At 44.9% G+C, this 23369-nt stretch overlaps 1 protein-coding gene across 1 annotated transcript in view; it reads left to right on the top strand.

Moving 5' to 3' along the window:
• LOC132472723 (glutamate receptor ionotropic, delta-1-like) overlaps positions 1-23369 on the top strand; it is an 87052-nt gene that overhangs the window by 42424 nt on the left and 21259 nt on the right. The window contains exons 4-8 of the mRNA XM_060072456.1: positions 2580-2741; positions 4225-4344; positions 15272-15373; positions 17877-18074; positions 19410-19782. Coding sequence (XP_059928439.1) covers positions 2580-2741; positions 4225-4344; positions 15272-15373; positions 17877-18074; positions 19410-19782 — 955 coding nt within the window. The remainder of the gene's footprint in view (positions 1-2579; positions 2742-4224; positions 4345-15271; positions 15374-17876; positions 18075-19409; positions 19783-23369) is intronic.

The following is a 23369-nucleotide window of genomic DNA, read 5'->3' as shown; positions in this document are numbered from 1 at the left end:
GGCTCACTATGCTTCCGCTGCCCCCCTCCAATCACATGGTAAAGTAAACCCTGGCCCCTCTTGCAAAACATCCACACACATATTCTGTCTGTTCATCCGGATGGTGCCTGTGGCCCAGAACTCTACTGATGTGGTAGAATAGGATTTCACCCAGGCCCCGGGGATAGAGGACTGCTCCCCAGATCCTGAACTCAAAGTGATGGACAAAAGAATCCAATACTCGACTTCTAATTAGGTTATTAAGGGTTATCAAAGGGTTCATTCAAAGTCAGGAAGTTATGTTCCATGAACTCCATGGCTGTCTCATGTATTTTCTATCAATTGCCTTAATTTCCTTCAAGCTTATTAAAATCACAATGGATAAGATTGGAGCCTCTCCCAGTTAGTAGGCAGGAGTCTTTGAGAATCAAAGGACTGAATATAAGTGTCCTGTCCGCTCTGGCTGTGCTACTGTGTGACGCGAACTGACTGACCCGGCGGAGCCCAGCTGGTTGGGTGGCAGGAGTAGGAGGGGTATTGAGAGGGCCGATGGTAAGATGAGACTTGTCCCCAATGCAGTACATCATACCAGCTTTTTCTCTTTGTAGAGTATATCGGTCATTGGTTGGTAACATTTTTGAAATCGATATTGATCTGCATTGACAACGGATATGTGCAGTTTATTTTAAGCGAAGCTATTTGCAGCGAGAGTGAGTTGTAGCGTAACGTATTGCAACTTCAATGGATGGATGCTTCTCTCATCTGGCTACGTGAAATCAAGGACAGGGAGAGGATATGTGCAAAGAATTGCAGAAGAGGGTCATTGCGTAACTTTTCATGCATTCAACAGAACTATCCACTAACCTGCTGTGTACTGCAGGTTAGTGATTGAGAGAATAATTGTCCAGCGCTAAAGAACCACTCCCACTCAGAAAAGTAGAGAAATCTAATACAGTTTGAAGTTTGAGTTGAACATTGACCTGCACTGAAATGATACACGAGAGAACCATACTTTCAAGTGCTTTTAACAATCAAATATTTAATAGGCTATCACAATCAATTGACCTTTGTTTCGGTGGCTGAGCTCCAAACAACAAAAGTTTTAATTAGGTTTTACAAGGAACAATGTTTACCCTGTTGAAGATTCCCAGTGAGTGAGTTTCAGTTGACCTGAGGACATGTCAGGATATGAGAAAATAATGAACAGCTCTTTCTGCCAAACTTCTGTGTGGAAAAAAAAGCGACTTGTGCTCAAACTGTGCTCAGCGTTGTTAAAACATCTCGTATTACCAGTGGAAAAGGGGTCACGGGGCTGTCCAATGTCACACAATAACACACCGTGGTTGTGACTTCAATATGAGCCGTTTTTTCACACTTCACCCCAACCCGACAATAAATGGTATCGTAATGACAGCACCTCGACCTCTCTTTCTCTCCACCGTCTCTCCTTCTGCAAGATGGCCGACGGGAGCGCTGAAATCCCCCTGGGATAAATATGTTTCAATAAAAATCCACAGCAGTCCAGCTCTGACCAACGCGTCCATATTCTTCATTTTAACATGCTTCATCTGCTGGTTATGGATTATCTCCTCACAGTGGAAAACCTCCTCCTCATCGTCATCCGCTTATCTGGGGTCGGGTCGCGGGGGGAGCAGCTCAAGCAGGGGGCCCCAGACTTCCCTTTCCCGGGCCACATTGACCAGCTCTGACGGGGGGATCCCGAGGCGTTCCCAGGCCAGTGTTGAGATATAATCTCTCCACCTAGTCCTGGGTCTTCCCCGAGGTCTCCTCCCCACTGGACGTGCCTGAAACACCTCCCAAGGAAGGCGCCCAGTGGGCATCCTTACCAGATGCCCGAACCACCTCAGCTGACTCCTTTCTAAGTAAAGGAGCAGCGGCTCTAATCCGAGTTCCTCACGGATGGCTGAGCTTCTCACCCTATCCCTAAGGGAGACGCCAGCCACCCTTCTGAGAAAACTCATCTCGGCCGCTTGTACCCGCAATCTCGTCCTTTCGGTCATCACCCAGCCCTCATGACCATAGGTGAGGATAGGAACGAAGATCGACCGGTAGATCGAGAGCTTTGCCTTGCGGCTCAGCTCTCTTTTCGTTACAACGGTGCGGTAAAGCGAACGCAATACCGCCCCCGCTGCTCCGATTCTCCGGCCAATCTCACGCTCCATAGTACCCTCACTCGCGAACAAGACCCCGAGGTACTTGAACTCCTTCACTTGGGCTAAGGACTCATTTCCTACCCGGAGTAAGCAATCCACCGGTTTCCTGCTAAGAGTCATGGCCTCAGATTTAGCGGTGCTGATCCCAGCCGATTCACACTCGGCCGCCAGCCGATCCAGTGAGTGCTGAACAGTGGAAAACCGCCAAACTCTATTGTTTGAAGTTTCCATCTTCCATGTGTTTATTCAGGATGGTATCCAGAAAGGCCTTTTGAAATTCAGAAGTGTATGTGTGTATGTTTATTTGTGTTTCTGTTCTGTTGGCCATGTTTGCAGTGTTCACATGGTTAACTAAAAGATAGATAAAGATAAACAACTCCAGCCGTCCTCCATCTTGCTCCATCATTTGTTGTTCTCCCCGTGCAGGTGTCCAACCGCTACCTGTACGACAGCGTTCTCATGCTGGCCAACGCCTTCTACCGCAAGTTGGAGGACCGGAAGTGGCATAGCATGGCCAGCCTCAACTGCATGGGGAAGTCCACCAAGCCCTGGAACGGGGGCTGGTCCATGCTCGACACCATACAAAAGGTGAGCACGCTGCTGGAACTGGATGGCTGGCTGGGTGGCTGGATGGCTTGCTTTGATGACTGTGTGGCACACGTTGTGACTGTGTGGCAGGCTTGGTGACTGGAGGGCTGGCTTGGCGACCAGGTGGCTGGCTTGGTGACCGGGTGGCTGGCTTGGTGACTGGATGGATGGCTTGGTGACTTGATGGCTAGCTTGGTGACTGATCGGCTAGATTGGTGACTGGCTGGCTGGCTTGGTGACTGGCTGGCTGGCTTGGTGAGGTGACTAGGTGGCTGGTGTGGTGACCGGGTGGCTGGCTTGGTGACTGGCTGGCTGGCTTGGTGACTAGTTGGCTGGCTTGGTGAATAGGTGGCTGGCATGGTGACTGAGGGGCTAGCTTGGTGACTGGCTGGCTGGCTTGATGACTGGGTGGCTGTATTTGTGACTGGATGGCCAGCTGGGTGACTTGATTGTCTGACACTGAGGCTGGTTGGCTTGGTGGATATCTGGCTTGGTGTATGTCTAGCTGGGTGGATGTCTGGCTGGGTGGCTGGTTAGATGCTGGCTGTCAAGTCGTTCATTTCCAGGATATGAAATGTTTTTTGTGGATATTACAGTCTACCAAATAACAATAATAACATCCTACAACAAAAGCTAAATTCATAAGAGCTAAAAATTTAATTTGTAGCACACCAATTATAGGGCTCAGGGGAATGAGTCATAGTGCCACGTCATTGTAATAAACATGTTTTCTTTCTTAAATCCATCCCACAAAAATTGGCATTATATTGTTTGAAATGTCATGACAAATGGCAGTAAATTGGCAATATTTCACTCTGTAACAGAGATACTACAACTAGACCCACACATGCATGCTCTCTCCCACACACACACACGCACACACATGCACACGCATGCACACAAAAAGACACACACATACACTGGCCAAATTCTATATTCTTTCCTAACGATGACATCGACATCCCCTGATGAAACAAACAAAAGCGGGCCTTGCGGGTAGCATGGCATAACAGGATGGCTTTGTGACTTGTTTTTATGGGCTTCCGGACATCAATGGATGTCTGTGGCACCGAAAGGGGAGAGCTGGCGAGACCGTGCTGCATGGAGAAAAAACATTATTTATTTTAGTCCTTTCAATGCGGTGGTTGAAAAAAAGGCCATGTCCTTTCACAAACTGATCCAGGCTGTCTGCGTTGTGTGGAAGGCGAACAAGGTGTGAATTTAAACCTTATTTCTTGTGATCTGAGAAGATATTTCCACCATGTGCACTATCGAACATACTAGAGAGAGAGAGAGAGAGAGAGAGAGAGAGAGAGAGAGAGAGAGAGAGAGAGAGAGAGAGAGAGAGAGAGAGAGAGAGAGAGAGAGAGAGAGAGAGAGAGAGAGAGAGAGAGAGAGAGAGAGAGAGAGAGAGAGAGATCACCTATGTGCTCTGCCAACATATTAACAATCCTCATCCGATGTGTGTTGCCTGTTGCCATAGGGACGGATCAGCGGTTTGACAGGGGTGATGGACTTCCGTGCTGCCGGCGCCAATTCCCACGTGCAGTTTGAGATCCTGGGGACGAGCTACAGCGAGACGTTCGGGAAGGACGTGAAACGGGTGAGTCCAGTGCACGGTGTCTGCACGGCCTTTATTCACGGTTAAGCTGTCAAAGGGCCCGAGAACATTGACTGTGGAAAAGGGGGTCACAGTCCCCCTCCGATGTCACACAATAACATGGGCGTGGCCGTGACCGCAGCACGGAGCCTTTTCCCAGCTCCCCTAAGCCTAACAATTCATTTGGGAGCCGAGGGTAACGACACCACCTCCACTTCCCTCCTCCTGGCTCTCTCTCCTTCTACAAGATCGCCGACAGGAAATCGTAAAGAGTAAACTGATAACGGAAAAGCTAAGCGAAGGGTTTGTCCCCCCCCCCATGTCCCTGGTCTGCCCTTTTATGCTTCCTAGAGATAGAATCCTAACCTCTATTCCTACTCCCTAAAGACATAGACTAGGCTCACACTGAACTCACACAATCCTGATTATTGTCTGCTAAATTTGAAAATAATTAATTACAATTACAATTAGCAGACGCTTTTATCCCAAGCGACTTGCATCGGTTAATACACACATTGACACACAGACAGCAGAGTCAACCATCCTAGGCGACAGCTAGGACTCAGCTACTCATCCAATTTAATATTTTAAATATTACAATCATCAGGCCTGGCTGCATCAAAAAATATTTTGTAAGAATTTCCTATGAACCTGCTCTGTGAAATGAATCCCTCTCATCCACCTGTTAAAATGGATTGGTTTGGAATCTGTTCTGCAACATACAAGGAACAATTAGGGCTACACCCATTCTTTCATATTATTAGTTTTAGCTATTATAGTTCAACTGTATTCATTATTATTCCTCTTTCCTTTTCATTCTCATCATCATTCTTCCATCTTCAAAGCCCCACTTTACAGTAAACGGTGGTACACCAGGGCAGTGTAACTACTATTGGTCAGTGTTACTATGTATGTGACCAAGGGCGTAACCACGCATTCTTTGGGGGGGTCGTGTCCCCCCCAATGTTGAGAAAATACTAACCTGTCCCCCCCAATATACAGCAGGATAAAATGTAAAATATATGTTCTCTTTTTATGAACTCTGTCAATGGATCGGTCTCTTGTTATGTCTTATTTATTTCAATTTATTTCCATTTGTTAAGTGTGTGAATCCCCCCTCCTAATTGTACACTTGTGCGATTTAGTTTGAAACCACCTCGCGACTTTCTGCGTTGTCATGGTTACCCCACACTCTTTCTTCAGTGAGAGCCAAGAAAGTAAAGTTGAGTAATGGAGGATTTGAGGTTACCTAAAAAGCAGAAGAAACTGGACCAACAGCCAAGCATACGCAGTTTTTTTCAGACAGCTTGATACCGAGCTTTGAGAAAGCAAATAAAACGAGTAGCCTCGTAAAAGCAGAATGTTAAATATAGCTCATGAAGGTCAGTCGCTGTTCTTTTGATAAAATGACATGGTTACGATGCAGGCAGCACAGAGAGAGAAGGAGAGAGACAGGCATGCTGAAAGCAGTGGCCAGACAGGGACATGCTCTGAACATGCAGGTGATCAGGTGAGTCATTTGAATGTAAGTAACGTTATTTAACGTGTTGGAGAGGAGGTAACGGACAATTTAAGGTTACTTAAAAAGCGGATAAAACTGGACCAGCAGCCGAGCGTACACGTTTTTTTTTTTCTCCAGACAATTAGTAGCTTGATACCGAGCTAAATGTGTGAGCAAATAAAACGAGTAGCCTAATTAAAATATGAGTCGCTGTTTTTTCTGATAAAATGACGTGTGGTCACAATGCAGGCAGGTGTGTGTGTATGTGTGTGTGTGTGTGTGTGTGGGGGGGGGGCGGGGCAGACATTACATTATTACATGCTTTGGGTATGTGGTATTTTTCCATTGGAAGCTATCCTTTTTGCTACAGTACTACTGGAAGAGCATAATTGTAATTGGTAGGTGTGTTTAAGGTCAGTAAGCAACTAACCAAAACAAAGTGTGTGTGTATGTGTGTGTGTGTGGGGGGGGGGGGGCGGGGCGGGGCAGACATTACATTATTACACTATTCCTTTAGATGTGAATTCAAATGGTCAATGTAGTCCTCGAAACTATGTTCTAAATGTCCACATTTTCATATATAAATATAGAATTGTAGGCAATGCACTTAACAAATAATAATAAAAAATTGGACCCCCCCCCCAATGTCTAAACCATGGTTACGCCCATACCTGTAATACAAACCAGAATGAGTTGTGTTTTAAACGTACACGGAACCCTGAGTGTGACGACGCTAGTGTTTGATGGGCGGTGGAGAGAAGATCGCTCGTGAACATCACAATGGAGCTATCGCCCCGGAGGAAACCAGTCGCCGTAGCAACAGTCATGGTCATCACCAAGGGTCTCACTACTACCACTTTGTTGTCTCTCGCGTGTGTGCTTTTTACCACCGCATCTGTCTGTCGGCAATGTTTCTCCAAAGAGCAGGGGAGTCAAGTTAAACAGTGCCCTCTATTGGATCTCTTTGAATAAGGTGTACTATCATCTGCCTGTCTTGATCTTGATGAGATTGCATTACATTGATTGGCATCGATATCTGTTTCAAAGTCAGGAATCTGAATGGATGGCGACATGTTGCAAGGTTAGTTTATTTACCTTTTTTGAAATGGTCATCATAAATAATACTGATTCAGTGTCTTTAAACGTCAAAGGAGAACACAGATGTTGTTACTCATTGTTATTCATGGCCGAGTATTAAGTAAGTGATTAAATAAGTGAGTTTGTTCATAAGTAACGCTGAGAAATCTCAGCAGAGCCCTCCTCTTTTAAATGTGTATGTCAAAAGAACCAAGAGTATCACCTTTCAATCATTGTTTTTTTTAAGATTGTGAGGCATTTGTTGTGGCAGCTGCCCTTATTCAGTCAGGGCCTGTGAGAGGAATGAAGAAGAATGGAGTCTCCTGGCAGTCTTATGGTGCAGGGCTGACCAGAAGCACTAATGAAGATTTAATCACCACTCACAGCTAACTGAAAATCCCCAAGCCGCTTCATCATCATGTGACCATTAGCATTAGCTAGAATATGAGACGACACCCCACACAAGGATCAGTACACATGGACACACACACATGCATGCGCACAATCAAGCACACACAAACACACACATGCACACGGAAACACATTCACACATGCATGCATGCAAGCAGGCACACAGAGACACAAAACACACACATAAACATGCATGCACACACAAACGCATGCACACAAAGTGCATGCACACACACACACCTGCACACATGCATACTTCTACAGCTCCCCAAAAACACATCCACACACCCCCTCACACACTCGTATAAGAGCAGTTTATTTGCAGATTCAACGTGCGTAAAAGTAACAGGCAGGAGAACTGTGTTGCTCTCCATCTTGGGTGTCAGATGAGCTGTAGGCTAGAGAGTCAGAGGCCATGGCCCTAACCTCCGGGACCTTGTGTCTGAAACCCATTAGCGGTAGAAGGGGAGAGTCAGGGGCCCGGTAATGGGACCAGCCAATTGGTTGTTGTTCTTGTTGTTCATTACACAATGATGTCGCCAGTATGTGCGTCTCCTGTTTGTCCATCCAGCCCACGGAGCAGATAGATGGAATTACTATTGCACCAGCACTTCATCAGTAGGGTGAGTTTCACCCAATCTCACGGCGGTCTAAACCCAGCTCTCGCTCCCTGTTAGTGGGGGGAACAATCCAATGCTCTGTGGATTCTGTTTCTCAAAGTAAGCAAGAGCCGACGTCGAAGGATCAAAAAGTGGCGTCGCAACGATCGTTTGTCAGCCACAAGCCAGTTATCCCTGTGGTGACTCCTCTGACACCTACTGCTCTACCCCAAAACTTCAGACGGATGTGAGGCCGCACTTTCACACTGTGTCCTCAGAGTGAAAATCAAGATCAAGCGGGCTTTGGCCCTTCCGCCCTCCTGCGATTAGTTCCTGTGCTATTCTTGAGCCTGTTTTCAACCTACCAGCATTAGTTCAAACGTAGTCGAGTTATATCGTAAGAGTTGAGTAAGTCAGGGAGTCACATTACTAAATCAAAACGGGGTGCACCACCAAGCTAGTTCTCACGAAGCGCAGTTCCCGAATATTTACCGGGATTAACCCCTAGGCAGGTGTAAATAGTGGCGGTTAGTGACCAAGAATATACAGCTTAATACAGAATATATATCATTAATGAAGGGGGGGGGTGGGGGGTTGTGACTAAAATGCATTGCCCTGATCCCAGTAGCGGGTGCTTGTTTCCATAAAGGATACGGTGCCGGTTTAATCTTTAATTCTGTTTAAAGGTGTTTCAATATACATTAGTACATGAGTACAACTCAACATACAGTCAAGTCTGTCAGTTATAGGAATGGATCTACTCCTGTCCGGAGTGCTCAAGCTCCTCCTCAGTGACATGGTAGGTTGTTGTGTTTAGGGTTACGTTACGTTACATGGAAGCCACAATGAACTGCTTAAGTTCATTGTACACGTTCTGAGTTTGTTAAATAAGGAACACGTAGTTGGGGCAGCCCGGACCTGGGCCTGTCTTGTGTTGAAGGAGTTTAGCTTGTTGATTTGTTTTACCACACATTGCTGCTATTAGGAGTAGGACCAAAACTAGGTGGGACATCATGATAGTATTGGATCTCACCCCTAACATGTGGCAAAATAAGGCTATTCTACCGTCTGGGCTGGGCGGGAGGGGACTAGAGAGATTTTTCCAATTCCATGGCTTCCTCTTCGTCCATTCCCCTCTTCATCTCTTCTCTTCATTTCTTTTCCCTCGTCTATTCAGGTTATTTTCTCTATCTCTCTCTCTATCTAGGGCTCTCTGGGGCTCTCGCTCGCTTTTGCTATCTCTCTCTCTCTCTCTCTCTCTCTCTCTCTCTCTCTCTCTCTCTCTCTCTCTCTCTCTCACTCTTTCTATCTCTCTCTCTGTCTCTCTCTCTCTATCTCACTCTTTCTATCTCTCTCTTTTTCTCACTCTTTCTATCTCTCTCTGTCTCTCTCTCTCCGTCTCTGTCATCGTTTATCCGTATTCGGTCCATTTTCTCCTTGGCCTGATGGCTCTCAGATGAGTCGTATTTTCGGTGAGCAGCAGTAATGAAGACTGAAATACCATTTCCTCGGTCGCTGCTGTGAGTTTTTCCATGTCCAAGGGCTGCAGTGGCGTGATCGATGCGGCTGTTTGTTTCTTGTTGTTTGTTGGTGGTCAGGTGGCCGTGCTTAGGTTTCCTTGTTTACGGTTATTGATGTGTCGGCTTGTCTCTAAGCTGCAGATATTGCTAATGACTTCCAGCCTCTACAAAGATTTCCATTTTAACGATCTGTGATTACTGCCTTTACAGAGTCAAGGATCATGCATAATGTTTGGTTTCATCCTCAAAATAAATATTATCATACCCTGATTTATTTGGATTTGGAAATTAATTGAGCGTTTTCCCCTAAGATATAGAGCACGAGTATAATAATGATAATAATGAAACATAACATTACATTTTGACATGATTAAACTCGAAGATGGCAAAGGTGGAGCTTGTCCAATGAGCCTTAGTCAATGTTGATGTATGGTAGAAAAGTGGTCTATAGAAAGCAGGTTGCGCTGTCGTCAGACGTCACATTCGGTTTACTTGCTCAATGCGCTATTTGAGGGATTAGTTGTTTGCAAGAAAACATAAGAAAGGAAAAGCAAGAAAAGAGGAGGCGCCTTCTCAGTTGTAGACGGCCCTCTTTGAAACGTTGATTAAATCTAGTCTAAAAATGATCGTATCCAATGTTTTTAACTAAAGCATCCATATTGGGAATCAACGGAGCGGGGGAATAAGTGATTTGTGATAATTTTGAGTTGCAATTTCCGCGGAAATGATTTCAATCGGATTCCTCTGAGCTGCATCCTCTTCCAAGGAAGAGTGTCTCCCTCCGACTCAATCCCATCATCTTCCTCCTCCTCTTCACGCTCCATCTCTACTCGTTTTCCCTTCTTCTCTTGAATGTAATGTCCTCTACCCCCCCTCCCCCCAACCTATATTTATCTGGTTCCTGTCGTCTTTATATCCTTAGACATAAAGCTCCCCCGTCTCTTGGTCTATCCGTCTCCTCCTGATAGTACATCTCTCTCGCTGTCACTGTTTCCGTCTCTCTGCCTCCTTCTCCGTCCGTCAGTCTGTTCTTCGATCTGTTCAGCTGCCCTGTCTGTCTGTCTGTCTTACTAACAGCATGCGTGTACATTCGTGTTTCCGATCCGACTGTCCCTCTGTCTGTCCTTAAAGATCTCCTGTTTGTTGCGTTTTTTTGAAGAAAGTAGTCCAATCCTTGGTTGTTTTTAACTCACTATATTTGTTAAAGTAGGCTTATTTCGGTATGGTAACTTTTGAGCAAAAGGGAGGGAATTGTATCTAATGCGTATTGAGAATAATATCGTGCACTGCTTCGAGTCCCGGGCCTAGGCCCGGTCCTCTCGGCGGGGCTACCTATTCGTTCTGTCTTCTCAATCTGAATTCCGCACTGTGGTCGTCAAGTAGGCGTGGCCTATGTGAAGTGGGCGTGACTGGGGTGACATAATGGCTCCGCCATCCTCACCTGTCTAAAGGTGCTGCCATCTGTGGCTGGAGTAGTTATTGCAGATTATGTGTTCGATCCTGCTTCCTAGTGGTTATGTGAGGGTAATGCAGCTTGTGTGTTCGATCCTGGTTCCTCGTGGCTATGTGGGGGCAGCTTATGTGCTTAAAATACGTAACATATTATACTACTTTTCTGGTCTTAATTTCTTATTAATGACTCCTATAGAGCAACCTGACACGAATCACAGCCCAAAAAACGATGTCGATTTTCGGGAAACTCTTCCTCTCATCTGGGCGCTTTCAGGATTCTCTGTCAACACTCGGGGTTCTCCGCCCCCTCGCCCCCCTCCTGCCAACCCCACTCCGTTGTGATTGGTTTCCTGCCGGAAGAGCATGTTGCAGCATTACCATACATGGAAAATCTGGATTGTTCTATGTAGATAAGTGAATCGTGACCGGCATCCCTAGTGTTTAGTGCTCTGCACAGCCAACCCAGACGGTCAGCAGGGAATACGTCTAAATGCATGTACGTCATTATTTGACACTTTACTATGGTTAAACATGACTATAAATCATTATAACAACGTTTATTATAGGTCCTAAAAGTCGAAAAAGCATAATAGGTGCACTTTAAATCTGTTCATCAGCCGAGTCTTCCTGACCAACTGCCTGCTAGTTAGCATGTCGTGCGGTCTCTCTGTCCGTCCCAATGCCTCCTTGTATGTCTGTCCGTCCGTATGTCTGCCATCGACCAGACCACCTACTTATCCCCTTTTACCCTTCCTGTCCTTTAAGTGGACCTCCCTACTCGCTCTGAAAGTCCTTCATACATAAGGTGTGTGAGTGTGCATGTGTGTGCGCTTGTGTATGTGTGTGCCTGCACGTGTGTGTGTGTGTGTGTGTGTGTGTGTGTGTGTGTGTGTGTGTGTGTGTGTGTGTGTGTGTGTGTGTGTGTGTGTGTGTGTGTGTGTGTGTGTGTGTGTGTGTGTGTGCATGGGTGACAGACAATCAGGCAGGCTGGTGGCCCCCTCGCCGCTACATCAGTGCTGATAAGGCCCCGCTTTTGTTTCAGAGTCATTTAAAGCGCTGGTGGTTTATCGCCGCGGTTCAGGTGTGTGGAGATAAGCCCGGCGGCATCGCCCCAGCTCCTCTTCACAATGACGGGATGCAGAGTGTGTGTGTGTGTGTGTGTGTGTATGTGTATGTGTATGTGTATGTGTGTTTATGTTTGTGTGTATGTATGCTTGTGTGAGTGTTTGTGTGTGTGTGTGTGTGTGTGTGTGCACGTGGGTGCATGTGCGTGCGTGTTTATGTGTATGTGCACGTGGGTGCATGTGCGTGCGTGTTTATGTGTATGTGTGTCAACATCAGTGTGTGGGTGTGGCTGTGTATTTGTGCATGTCACTGTGTGTGTGTGTGTGTGTGTGTGTGTTTGTGCGTGTGTGTGTGTGTGTGTGTGCGTGTGTATGCGTGTGTGTGCGCGTGTCTGTGTCTGTCAATGCAATGCTTTTAGGGACATTGAGCCAAACCGTAAAACAGGCACAAACAACAAGCACACACATTTAGACTGCAACAACAGAAAACGTATTACCTGTGGACATACGAGTCGACTGCACGCACCATGTGATGCAATCAAATGCAATGAACCCCGAGCGAAGACTAAAAGAGTGAACGGAGTGAACAGACAGGAGGAGCACTTAGTCAATAGCTTCCTGCCTTGATTACCTCGTCAATGTGTTGGAGTCAGAAGCAGGAGCTGTCACAGCGCCTCATGTTCTTAGCATAAAAAGATAGGTTCGGGAGTTGAGGGAGTCTGCTTTTCTGTGCTTTGTTTTTTTTATATTGATACACATAACACAAACGTTTTTTGTTTGTGTCTTAAAGAAACTGCCTTTTGCCTGTTTCTTTGCAGATGGCTGAGGTGTTGTGTGTGCTGTAAAGGCACTGATACTTGTTCTTGTTCATTTAAGACGCACATGTCACAAGAAGAACAAAACTTGCCCTGTGGACACGTAATGCCCAGCGCATTAGTTGAATGTGTTTTCTCTTTCTTTCCTGTAGACCTCTGCAGTGAAATCCAAGTCGTTTGAGAAAGAACATTCATTGTTCGGTTTTCTTACCTCTTAACCTGGACTGTTTTAAATGCATATTATGCTTTCGAACAAGTAGAAATGTCCCTTTATTAAAGCATTAATACAGGCTTAAACACTTTGACATTGTTAAAAAAAACATCCACCATTGATTTCCTTTTCATTCAAGGATTAATTGTCTTGAAATGTGTCAAAGTCTACTCTATGGTTACTTAATTTGCTACTGGCTGTTGTTTCAGGCTTCCCGCGATCTGCTCCAGTGGGCTATTTTCCAAGTTTGGGTAGTTTGGTATAGTTAGCCAGACTTACTTTCGCTATCCTCTCTCAACATAAGAAGCCAACATTCTGTAAATGGTACATTTATAAATTTGCAGTTTGGGAAGTCTGCTGTGATACAATATGTCACTCCGCCGATCAAAGTGTTGCAAAATAATAATTTATAACATTCAGAATTTACATTCATTCATAACACAAAGCTACTACTGAGGCTAATAAGTTGCTGTGCTAAAATAAACCATCTTACCTTCCATGAGCATGTGATTTGGAATGATTCCTCTTCCTGTTGTTGTTCTGATAGACAGACATACACACGCACACACACAGACACACACAAACATACACACACGCAAGTACCATACACACACAAACACACTCACTTACTCTTTCATCATTATTTTGAGCACATTGCTTAAGATCTATTTACAGAAAGAGAATCTTTCATCTACACGCACACAAAACAAAAGGCTACACACACACACACACACACACACACACACACACACACACACACACACACACACACACACACACACACACACACACACACACACACACACACTACCACACATTCATGGCCCATTATATGTTTAACTTTCCACCTTGTTTTTCCGACCGCAATGGAGGAAACACACTGGAGGACTTTGACTCATGATGCATCGGGCACTGCAGAATGGCTAGAAAGCAAGCAATGCATAATACAATATAAATATACCAATATAGCCCATTGGGTACTGCTGTACACACATGAGGGTGTGGGCTGGAGACAGCAGCCCTTGAAGGAGCCTCATGTCTGGCCAACATTGCTTGTCTTGTCAGCCTGACTCTGAAAGACCACTCCAGGTGACGTGTCAGCGCTCTCAGGAACTGTTTGTCCCGCCTCCAGCGCTGATTAAGAATTTAAAGACATGCTTCAGTTCTCTGATGTCTGACATAACTCAAGAAGTTGATGGTGTGGAATGGAAAGGTTTTTTCAGAAGTCTCAAGATGACTTAGGATTGAGTTGTATATCCTGTGTGTGTGTGTGTGTGTGTGTGTGTGTGTGTGTGTGTGTGTGTGTGTGTGTGTGTGTGTGTGTGTGTGTGTGTGTGTGTGTGAGATTTCTTTCACTTTGTTTTACGAATAGATTAATATCTTTAGAAAGGGTGTTTGCCCTTAATTTACTTTGATTTTTTAATTAATCTAATTATCGCAATCAAATGATTTACCTATTCAGCCAAGTGTGCCATCATTAAGCAAAGGTTCATTAGTTAGGAATTAAATCAAGTTGACTTCCTCTATAAGTTAAAAATGCAACGTGCCTTCACACAGCTAGCTAACATTCTGTAGGTGATGTCTTTTCCTCTTGATCTCCCAATACGATTTCACACAACATAACTTTCTTCTCTGCGTATTCTACTTTGTATTTTGTCAGTTCTTTGCTCCTAGTGTTGAGGATACGTCACCATTTAATGTCATCTTGGAGTCATCCATTTAAATTCTCCTCTCTCTCACTGCAACCAGCGTCCTCACCACTGTTATCGTTGCCCTCAGTCAGCCAGCCGGTCAGAGCGTCTGCTTTGAAGGTCCTGATTATAGCATTTGAATTCCATATGCGGTTGCCATGAGAACCGCCGTTCACTTTTTAAATGTCCGCCCTCAGTACACATTTAAAGAGCTGCCTTTGGTTCCTTACTCCATTTAACTTTTATTATCAATTTGTTTGTTCCCTATTTATCTATCATTTACCATTGAGTCACTAAGCTACGTATAGGCCACCTGATTACAAAGTCTAATGCGACTTACGATTGCAAGATTACTTATGAGCAAGTAGGAAATGTAGGCATCTAACTCAAGGACACTTATAGATTGTGCACGCCCTGGTTGAAATCTGGGTTAAAACTGGGCCCAATGGACTATCATCTCACTTCATAAAGACGGAAGAGATTTTAAAACCCAAACCACATGAGCCTGTGACCTCCACCCCTGTCCTTCTCTGTTCCCCTCGTCTCTGGGCTCCTCCCCCTTGTGACCCTGTTGTTTTCTCCTCCACAGCTGGCGACCTGGGACTCCACGAGGGGAATGAACGGCAGCCTGAAGGAGAATCGCATCGAGAGCAGCATGCAGGGGGTCACCCTCAAGGTGGTGACGCTACTGGTGAGTCGGGGTGCAGGGGGGGGGTGGCGGTGGAGGTGTTGGTGCTGGGGGTTTGGACGCTAGTGGGGGTGGTGATGGTGGTGGTGGTGGAGGTGGGGGCAGTGGTGGAGGTGGGGGCAGTGGTGGAGGTGAGGGGTGGGGCAGGTGATGGGGGTGGTGGTGGGGGTAGGGGTGGTGCTTGGGGTGATGGGGTTGGTGGGGGTGTTGGTGGTGGGAGGAGCCCACTGACAATTACAGTTAATCTCAGTGGCTTTGGTACATTTCTCAGATCAGAATTGAAATTTGCAAAACCGTAAGTGCATTTCTCAAAACAATTCGTACAAATAGCAAAACACCATGGATTTCATGCAAAAGCAAGTCTCTTGCTCAAAATCCTTAGTTTGTTTCTCAAAAGTAAATATCTGTGTCAATGAACATGTCAGTGCCATTAAAAGTTGGAAGTTCTTGTGTCATTGTGTACGGACAAGACAGTCAAATTGCTTAGTCATGTTGTCAATATAACAGTGTACTCTGGAGGGATGTTCTGATGTAAACCATGGCTAAGTTTTGAAGACAATTAAATTAAATTCTAAGTTACACCTTAGTTTATGTGGGAGATTGATTGCAAGAGACTGGACAAGATTCACATTTACGCTTTGACTGTTTGTACTGTAATTTGTTGACAGACCATGTCATTGCTAGAAATGTGAACATAGGAAAATCTCCTTAGGGTAAATGGTACATGCATTGCTGTAGGAATTACAGTGCAGTCATCCTACACCTCCTGACGTTCCTGTCTGTTGGGCCACAAATTCTCAGACAATGTAACATTGTGTTGTGCTCCATTTATATATATACTTGCCAGTTCATGGTTCAGGGGATGCACCTTTGAGCTATTCCAGTAAACTGGTTGATCGTTGGTTGATCTAACACTTCACACATTTCCCTTCTTTAGAGAAAGTCCAGATTCACCCGGTAGCAATTTACCAATTCAGGACAGATTTAGAAAAAAAGTCTAATGGAAATGTAAAGAAATATGCTTGACATATTATGACAACTTTTTCAACCATTTTGCATGTAAAGACTTATGCAATGAACTAATGCCTAAAAGTTGTGGGGGTGAAACTATTCAATAGAGACCCATTAGAATACATTTTGATCAACATGACATAAGCAATTGATAATGTAGGAAAGAGCAGAGAATTGTACATAATCATTTGCATGAATGTACCAAAGCCTTTGCAACTTGTTCAAAGAAATGAGAAACTGCTTCTTTGATGTGCAAAAACGACACAATGATGTGAAGATTGAACAGGTAGTTTTGAGAATTTCAATTCTGATCGATTCTGATCTGAGAAATGTACCAAAGCGACTGAGAAAAACTGTTATATCCCGGCCAGCAGGCAATTACCTCAGACTAAAAATAATGTTGTTGTGCGTCACCAGGGAAAATACCCCCCCCCATAAAACAAGAGATAATCATTTAGAAATGCTTAAAGAGGATGGTATGAGTGATGGATGTGAACATGGATGGATGGATGGACGGATGGATAGTAGATAAGATAAGAAGATAGATCGGACACATTTGCACGTATATATGCTTTTAGTGGTTTTTAAGAGGCACTGCAACAAGGTACCAATTAAACAAAGTGCTCGATATACATATGTAGCAAACATGTCAAGCCGATGAAATAGCGACACATGATCCTGAAACATTGTGTCTCCCCTGATGCACTTCGTCCTTGTCACAGTTTTTGGCCATTTCTGAGGATTTATAAAGTATTCCAGCTCACCTTTGAATCGACAGAGCACCGGCAAGCTATTAAATTCAACCTTTCATTGCCGCACCCTATCCTTGACTTTCGCAGTGCAAGAAGCCACAGTTTATGTCCCTGCTTTCCTTGCCCTTTCCCTTCTCCTCGAGCTCCTACCTCTCACGCGGTCTCACTCCCTCTCTCTCTGCCTCCTCCTTCTTACCCAACTCTTTCTTTTTATTCCGCGATGATACTCCCAACCCATTACAAACGAGCCATGGTTGGGTGCGTTACATTTAGAACGGGCTAGTTCAGACTGATGAGGCTAAGGCCGTTGCCATGGCACCAAATGTTACAGATCAACTGTCGCATGGAGGAAGAAAGGCTTCTTATTAAGACAGAGTTTGGCTGGGAGCACTTAAGGAATTCTTAGTTTAGGTGTCACAGGAAACTTTTAAAGATGATGGACTTTCTGACATTTCAAAATCGAGTCCGCACAGGAATTATTGACCGCTGGTAAACGGCGTGTCTTTGATTAAGTACAGAGGCACAAATATAAAAGTATGGACAAGCAGGTACTCACCAACGCACGCAGTTATGATCCAAGTATCACGGATATAGTGCTTCATAATAAAAAATAGACCATCCGCTCCATTATCTCTATGCTGTAATCCCCGGAACCAGAGACAATAAACATCATATATTTCCGTACAACTAATTTGCAAACAGCTAACCCCCGTCCATCTTCTGGGTGACTTCATCGTGAACAGGAGCAGCCGTTCGTCATGGTGGCAGAGAACATCCTGGGTCAGCCCAAGAGGTACAAGGGCTTCTCCATCGACGTCCTGGACGCCCTGGCCAAGACGCTGGGCTTCAAGTACAACATCTACCAGGTCGGGGACGGCAAGTACGGCGTGGCGCTCGCCAACGGGTCGTGGAACGGCATGATCGGAGAGCTCATCGGCAAGGTTAGACCCGGGATGACACTCCCAGTCACATTCCCCCCGCATCCCATCTGTCGTTCGCTCAGCACTCGCTCAGGAATGTGGAAGGAATTCTGTCAGCATAACCCCGATATGTAGAACGTGATCATAACCATGATATGTGTAGCATCATTTTTGTTTAAAAAAGGACTAGGGTTGCTTTGTTATCCACATTTTTTTAACACATTAAGCCGATAGGGATGTATCATAAACTAATGATAAAAGTTAACAGGCGAAAGCTTTGGTGTATTTTAGCAAAGTATTTATTTATGTTCCCTATATTCCCTGCTAATATAAGATCCTGGGACATGTAACAGCCATCAGTCAGCATCAGGCTGTAGCCTCGGTCAGGTGCAGTCTTATCGCTCAAACTGTGTGTCTGAGGGCCTCTGGGTTTAGGTGGGAATGACTGATGGTTGTATGTGCTCCATACATCTGACAGGATAAGTATCCACTGCTCTCATCACTACTGTTTGAACGCCCTGACAGACGTCACTTTCAGATATTAATGTGGAGGAAATACAAAATAAACCCAATTTTACTACCATATTACCTTATTACAATTTACAGATGGATCAGAATATATCGGGTATGTGTATGCAATGGTTTGAACCAAAAAAGTGAAGGTATTTTTTTAATATTTTTATAAAGCAGACTTAATAAAAGAATACAAACACAAAAGGGCATACGAAATGCAATGGTATATTGCATTTCATTTTATTCACTCATTATATAAGTTGCAGTTCATGTAACTAAATACAATTTAATAAACTTCTCTGAAGGAAATAGTTGTGGTTGTTTTCGGGGCTGGTTACCACCATGGATTTCGGGGGACCTTGTTAACATGCTAACAAGATGATCACCTAATAGCAGACATGTTGTTGTGGGTTTCACTGTGTGCTGGATCAGCTGTCCCCTGACCCCAATATAGTAGACCTCAATGGGAAAGGTAATGGGCTAGCAGCACAGTAGTACACTGAGAGTTACTTTATACTGTGTCAACTGACCCCTGAGGCCTATTCTCTCCCCCTACATCCTGTATAGCTACTTTACTCATTCACTGAATTCCAATGGGGAGATTTGCTGAGCAGGAAACAATTTCCACTAAATTCTCAGACCGGGGCCGGGTCAGACACTCTGCCATGTGTTCGGTATTGGAGAACTACAGGAGGGTGTAAGACGGTATAAAAAATACATTTAAGAAGACACATAAAAATTCCCGACCCATCCATTTCCTCACAACACAAAACCTCGACCAACCACGACCACACCCCTGCACCGACCCAACCCTGACCCCTCTTGTCCTGCGTCTGTCCGCAGCGGGCCGACCTGGCCCTGTCGGCCATCACCATCACCCCGGAGAGGGAGAGCGTGGTGGACTTCAGCAAGCGCTACCTAGACTACTCGGTGGGCATCCTGATGCGCAAGACGGAGGAGAAGATTAACATCTTCTCCCTGCTGGCGCCCTTCGACCTGGCCGTGTGGGCCTGCATCGCCGCCGCCATCCCCGTGGTGGGCGTCATGATCTTCCTGCTGCGGCGGATCGCGGCCGTGCGGTCCCAGGGCAGCGCCTCGGCCGGTGGTGGTGTGGGTGGTGGTGGGGCTGGAGGTGGAGGCGCTCACCCAGCGGCCTCCATGTCCAACTCGCTGCAGAGCGCCATCTGGATCGTCTACGGGGCCTTCGTCCAACAAGGTGAGCGGGACTCTTTGGGGACGGGACGGGAAGGTCCGGGTTACTAGTTTTATTTTTTTAAATGGCGGTTACGACGAAGCTGGCCTTTTGGTTTTTGCTCATCTTCACTCGCATGGAACAGGAGGAAACACACACAACAGATGCATTCTTCCAAACCTCACACACACACACAAACTTGCTTGTTTATGTGTGTGGGGCAATGATGTGATGCATTCTTTGAACTACATGGCAAATGGCGTGTGTGTGTGTGTGGTGTGTGTGTATGTGTGTGTGTGTGTGGGGGGCAATGATATCTAGTACTGTATACTTTATTTTAGTAGTTGAGGTTGGATGAAATCCAGTCCTTGGACCAAGCAGATTTTTACTTAGAAAAGAGACACGAGCCAACAAACACGGCAATGGCTGCACCCTTGGCTTTTGAACTGTGTCTGGGTATATGCCACCGTTCCTTCAAGTATCTTCAACTGCGATAAGTGTCTATATCAGTGACTGATACTGAAAAGGCCTTCGCACTACAGCATTCATTGTTCTGTGAGCCGTGTGTTTAAGCCTGCCTCTCTTATTTAAAGGAGAGGTTGCATTCTCTTTGACTCCATGACTACTTTTCTCAATGCTTATTGGTCTTAATATCGACTGGTCTTGCTTCATTTAATCGCGTGTTGCATTTAGTTGGGTAACCCGAGTCTCTTTGATAGAGACTTCTGAAGTTCCGAATGTCGGAAGGAAAATGTATTTCCCTTGATGATTTCGTAATGATGTTATCACATCTGGCGTGGCTTTGTAGTACTGTAGATACGGACACATACGCAACCGCACGCACACACATACGCACAGACGCACACACAAATAGCTGATATATGTTCAAACACAGCATGTCTATAATGTTATTGGAACACATGCTAGTCTGAGTTTCTTTTGTTATTTCGATACTGCTACTTTAAATTCAGGGGATGTGTGGGGGACAATATTGTCTTAATGTCCTTGTCTCATCTAATGTCCAGGCGACCTTAACCTTTCCTCGTATCAAAGTCATTTCATAGGAGAATGAAAGCAGATGATGATGGATGCAGTGTTGTCGACTAGAAAGTTAGCGTTTCTTTTGGGCCATCCAAAGGGTACAGCTGCTCATGCCTTTATGCTTCCCGACGACTATATATTCATAACTTTTCTCATTTCCTCCCAGCTTTTACTCTGACATTTGTATGGCTTCACGGTTGGAAACCGCAATGTGTTCTGAGCCGCCCCCCCCCCCGTCCTTCTCTCGTGTGCTCGGTTATGAACATTCACTGAGACTCAAGTAAGTGAGATGGACATAGAGTCGGACACCGACACGATGGGAAGATACCAAAGACAATGCGACCATCTATCTGTGTCTTGTTTGTGGGGAAAAGGCCGGATACACATGAGGCCACACACTGACACGTGAGGTTAGACCGGAGGGAACACAAAGCGAACATTATGACATGACAGTGTGCTGTGGCTGCCTTGATAGGCTGTAGTAGGAGTTACACAACACACCCAGATGTATAAGAGGAGAAGCTTTCTACTTCATACCCTGGCCTGTTAGGGTTGGATGAAGATAGATCAGAGTGTGTGTTATGAGTGGAGGGTTCAGGAGGAAGCATACAGGTGTTGACTCTGATGATAATGATGATGATGAGGATGATACATATATATATATATAATAATGATGATGATGACAATAATAATGACGATTCATGCTTTTTTGTGTCCGTCTGTGTGCACAGAGACTATGGGGTCAGAAAAGTTAATAATGAATGCACATAATGAATTAATAATGAATGCACAGAGAAGGTATAGGATCAATAGGTCTAATTAGTGAAGCTTCAGCTTGACGCTCCGTTTTCCCTTCGACGCATACCTCATCTAATATCCACAAAAATAATCCACTGGACCGCGACGTGATGTTTAAAGGGATTACTTGTCCAACGCAAAATACAAAAATCCTTTTCCACAATGAGGTTATGATTAGAGGTAAGAGATAGAAAGTGAACGAGAGAGAGAGAGGTCAAAAAACTTTGTGGCTCCACGCTTGTTGTCCTGACAGTCTGTCACCGGTAGTTAAAACAATTAAGTTCCTGTCACACTTCAAAATAAAGTAACTAAATGTGCGCATACACCAAAAATATTGCAAGTGAATTGCAAAATAATATTCCATATATTCGAAATTAACGGAATTAACTATGATATTATTTCACTTATGAAAATCCAAACGTCATTGTAAAATATGAACTTAAATAAAGCCAATAGGCATTTAGGCTCCTACAGAAGGATTCACAAATGTATTTTGTGATTTATATATAAATTACTCTCTTCTCACAAATACATTTCAATGCACACACAAATGGATATCGGTATGTATAAATGTAAAATAAATACCTATACAAAAATAGGTTTCAAAAACACATTTCTGATCCACACACAAATGTGTCTTGGTTTAAATAAATGTAATATAAATCCATAAATATATGAATTAAAAAAATATTTGCAATTTTCATCAAAAATTGATTTGGATGTTGTAACATTTATATGCAAACTGTTAAACTTGGATTAACAAGACGCTTTTCATTTGTGAACTTGTTTGCATTTGTGTGTGAACTGGTCTGTATTTACATGGATTTTTGAGACTCCTGACTCCTGGCTGGATTCACAAATACATATTTTTCAACAAGGAATTCTCTGTAGCCAATCAGATGCCTCCCTCGTTTTCAGCCAATCACATGGCTGCAGTTCCGACCTCTGAAGAGCCCTGCCTCCGAGCCTCCTGGTTCCCTCGATCAAATGTCTATGGGATATAACGATAGTTATGATATTATAACTCTAGTTCTATGATTGTAGGCGTAGCCGTCTAGGCTTCGCCCTATGGGCTTGTCCCGTGCGCGTGCTTGCGCGCACTGAAAAATTTAAACTATGCACCAATCAACGTGGGCACCGCCCACATGGGCGGCGCAAACCGCGGCCCATCCTCCACGCTATTCTTTCAGCATTTGGAGGGTACAGCAGGAGGGAAACTAGACGGCTACGCCTACAATCATAGAACTAGAGTTATAATATCATAACTATCGTTCTATTTCATGTAGGCTACGCCGTCTAGGCTTCACCTTATGGGCTAAGGTGAAGCTGGGAGCGGAGCCCAATCAATGTACTCCTGCTGGACCCCAGTCAAGAAACTTTAAGTCACCAGGGCACACAAGACTCAAAAAAGCAGAGGATGTGCAAAACACAACAGCTTAATAAAAAACGAATTCCTCCTAGATCAAGCAAGGCGATGATCAAGAGAAAAAAGTGAGTCTCCAAAGACTCCGGGCCCAATCCGTCCTCCATGGAATCCACGAATGTGAAGGGAAAAATCATTCTTAAGCCGTAGAAGGGGCACCGGACTCCAACATAGAGTTGTCGAGTGAGCCCCTGGACATGTCTAACATGTAGAAACGAACAAAGGGGCCGGGGGAAGACCAAGACGCAGCCGCGCAAATGTCTTCCACCGGAACGCCTCTGAGTAGAGCCGTTGAAGCGGCCACGCCCTGTGTCGAGTGAGCTTTAACGCCCAACGGTGGCGCTAAGCC

Source organism: Gadus macrocephalus, chromosome 15 (assembly GCF_031168955.1).
Source record: "Gadus macrocephalus chromosome 15, ASM3116895v1".
In the NCBI taxonomy this organism is placed as follows: domain Eukaryota; kingdom Metazoa; phylum Chordata; class Actinopteri; order Gadiformes; family Gadidae; genus Gadus; species Gadus macrocephalus.
Note: the sequence above shows the minus strand (reverse complement) of the source record. Positions and strands in the feature narration are given on the sequence as shown.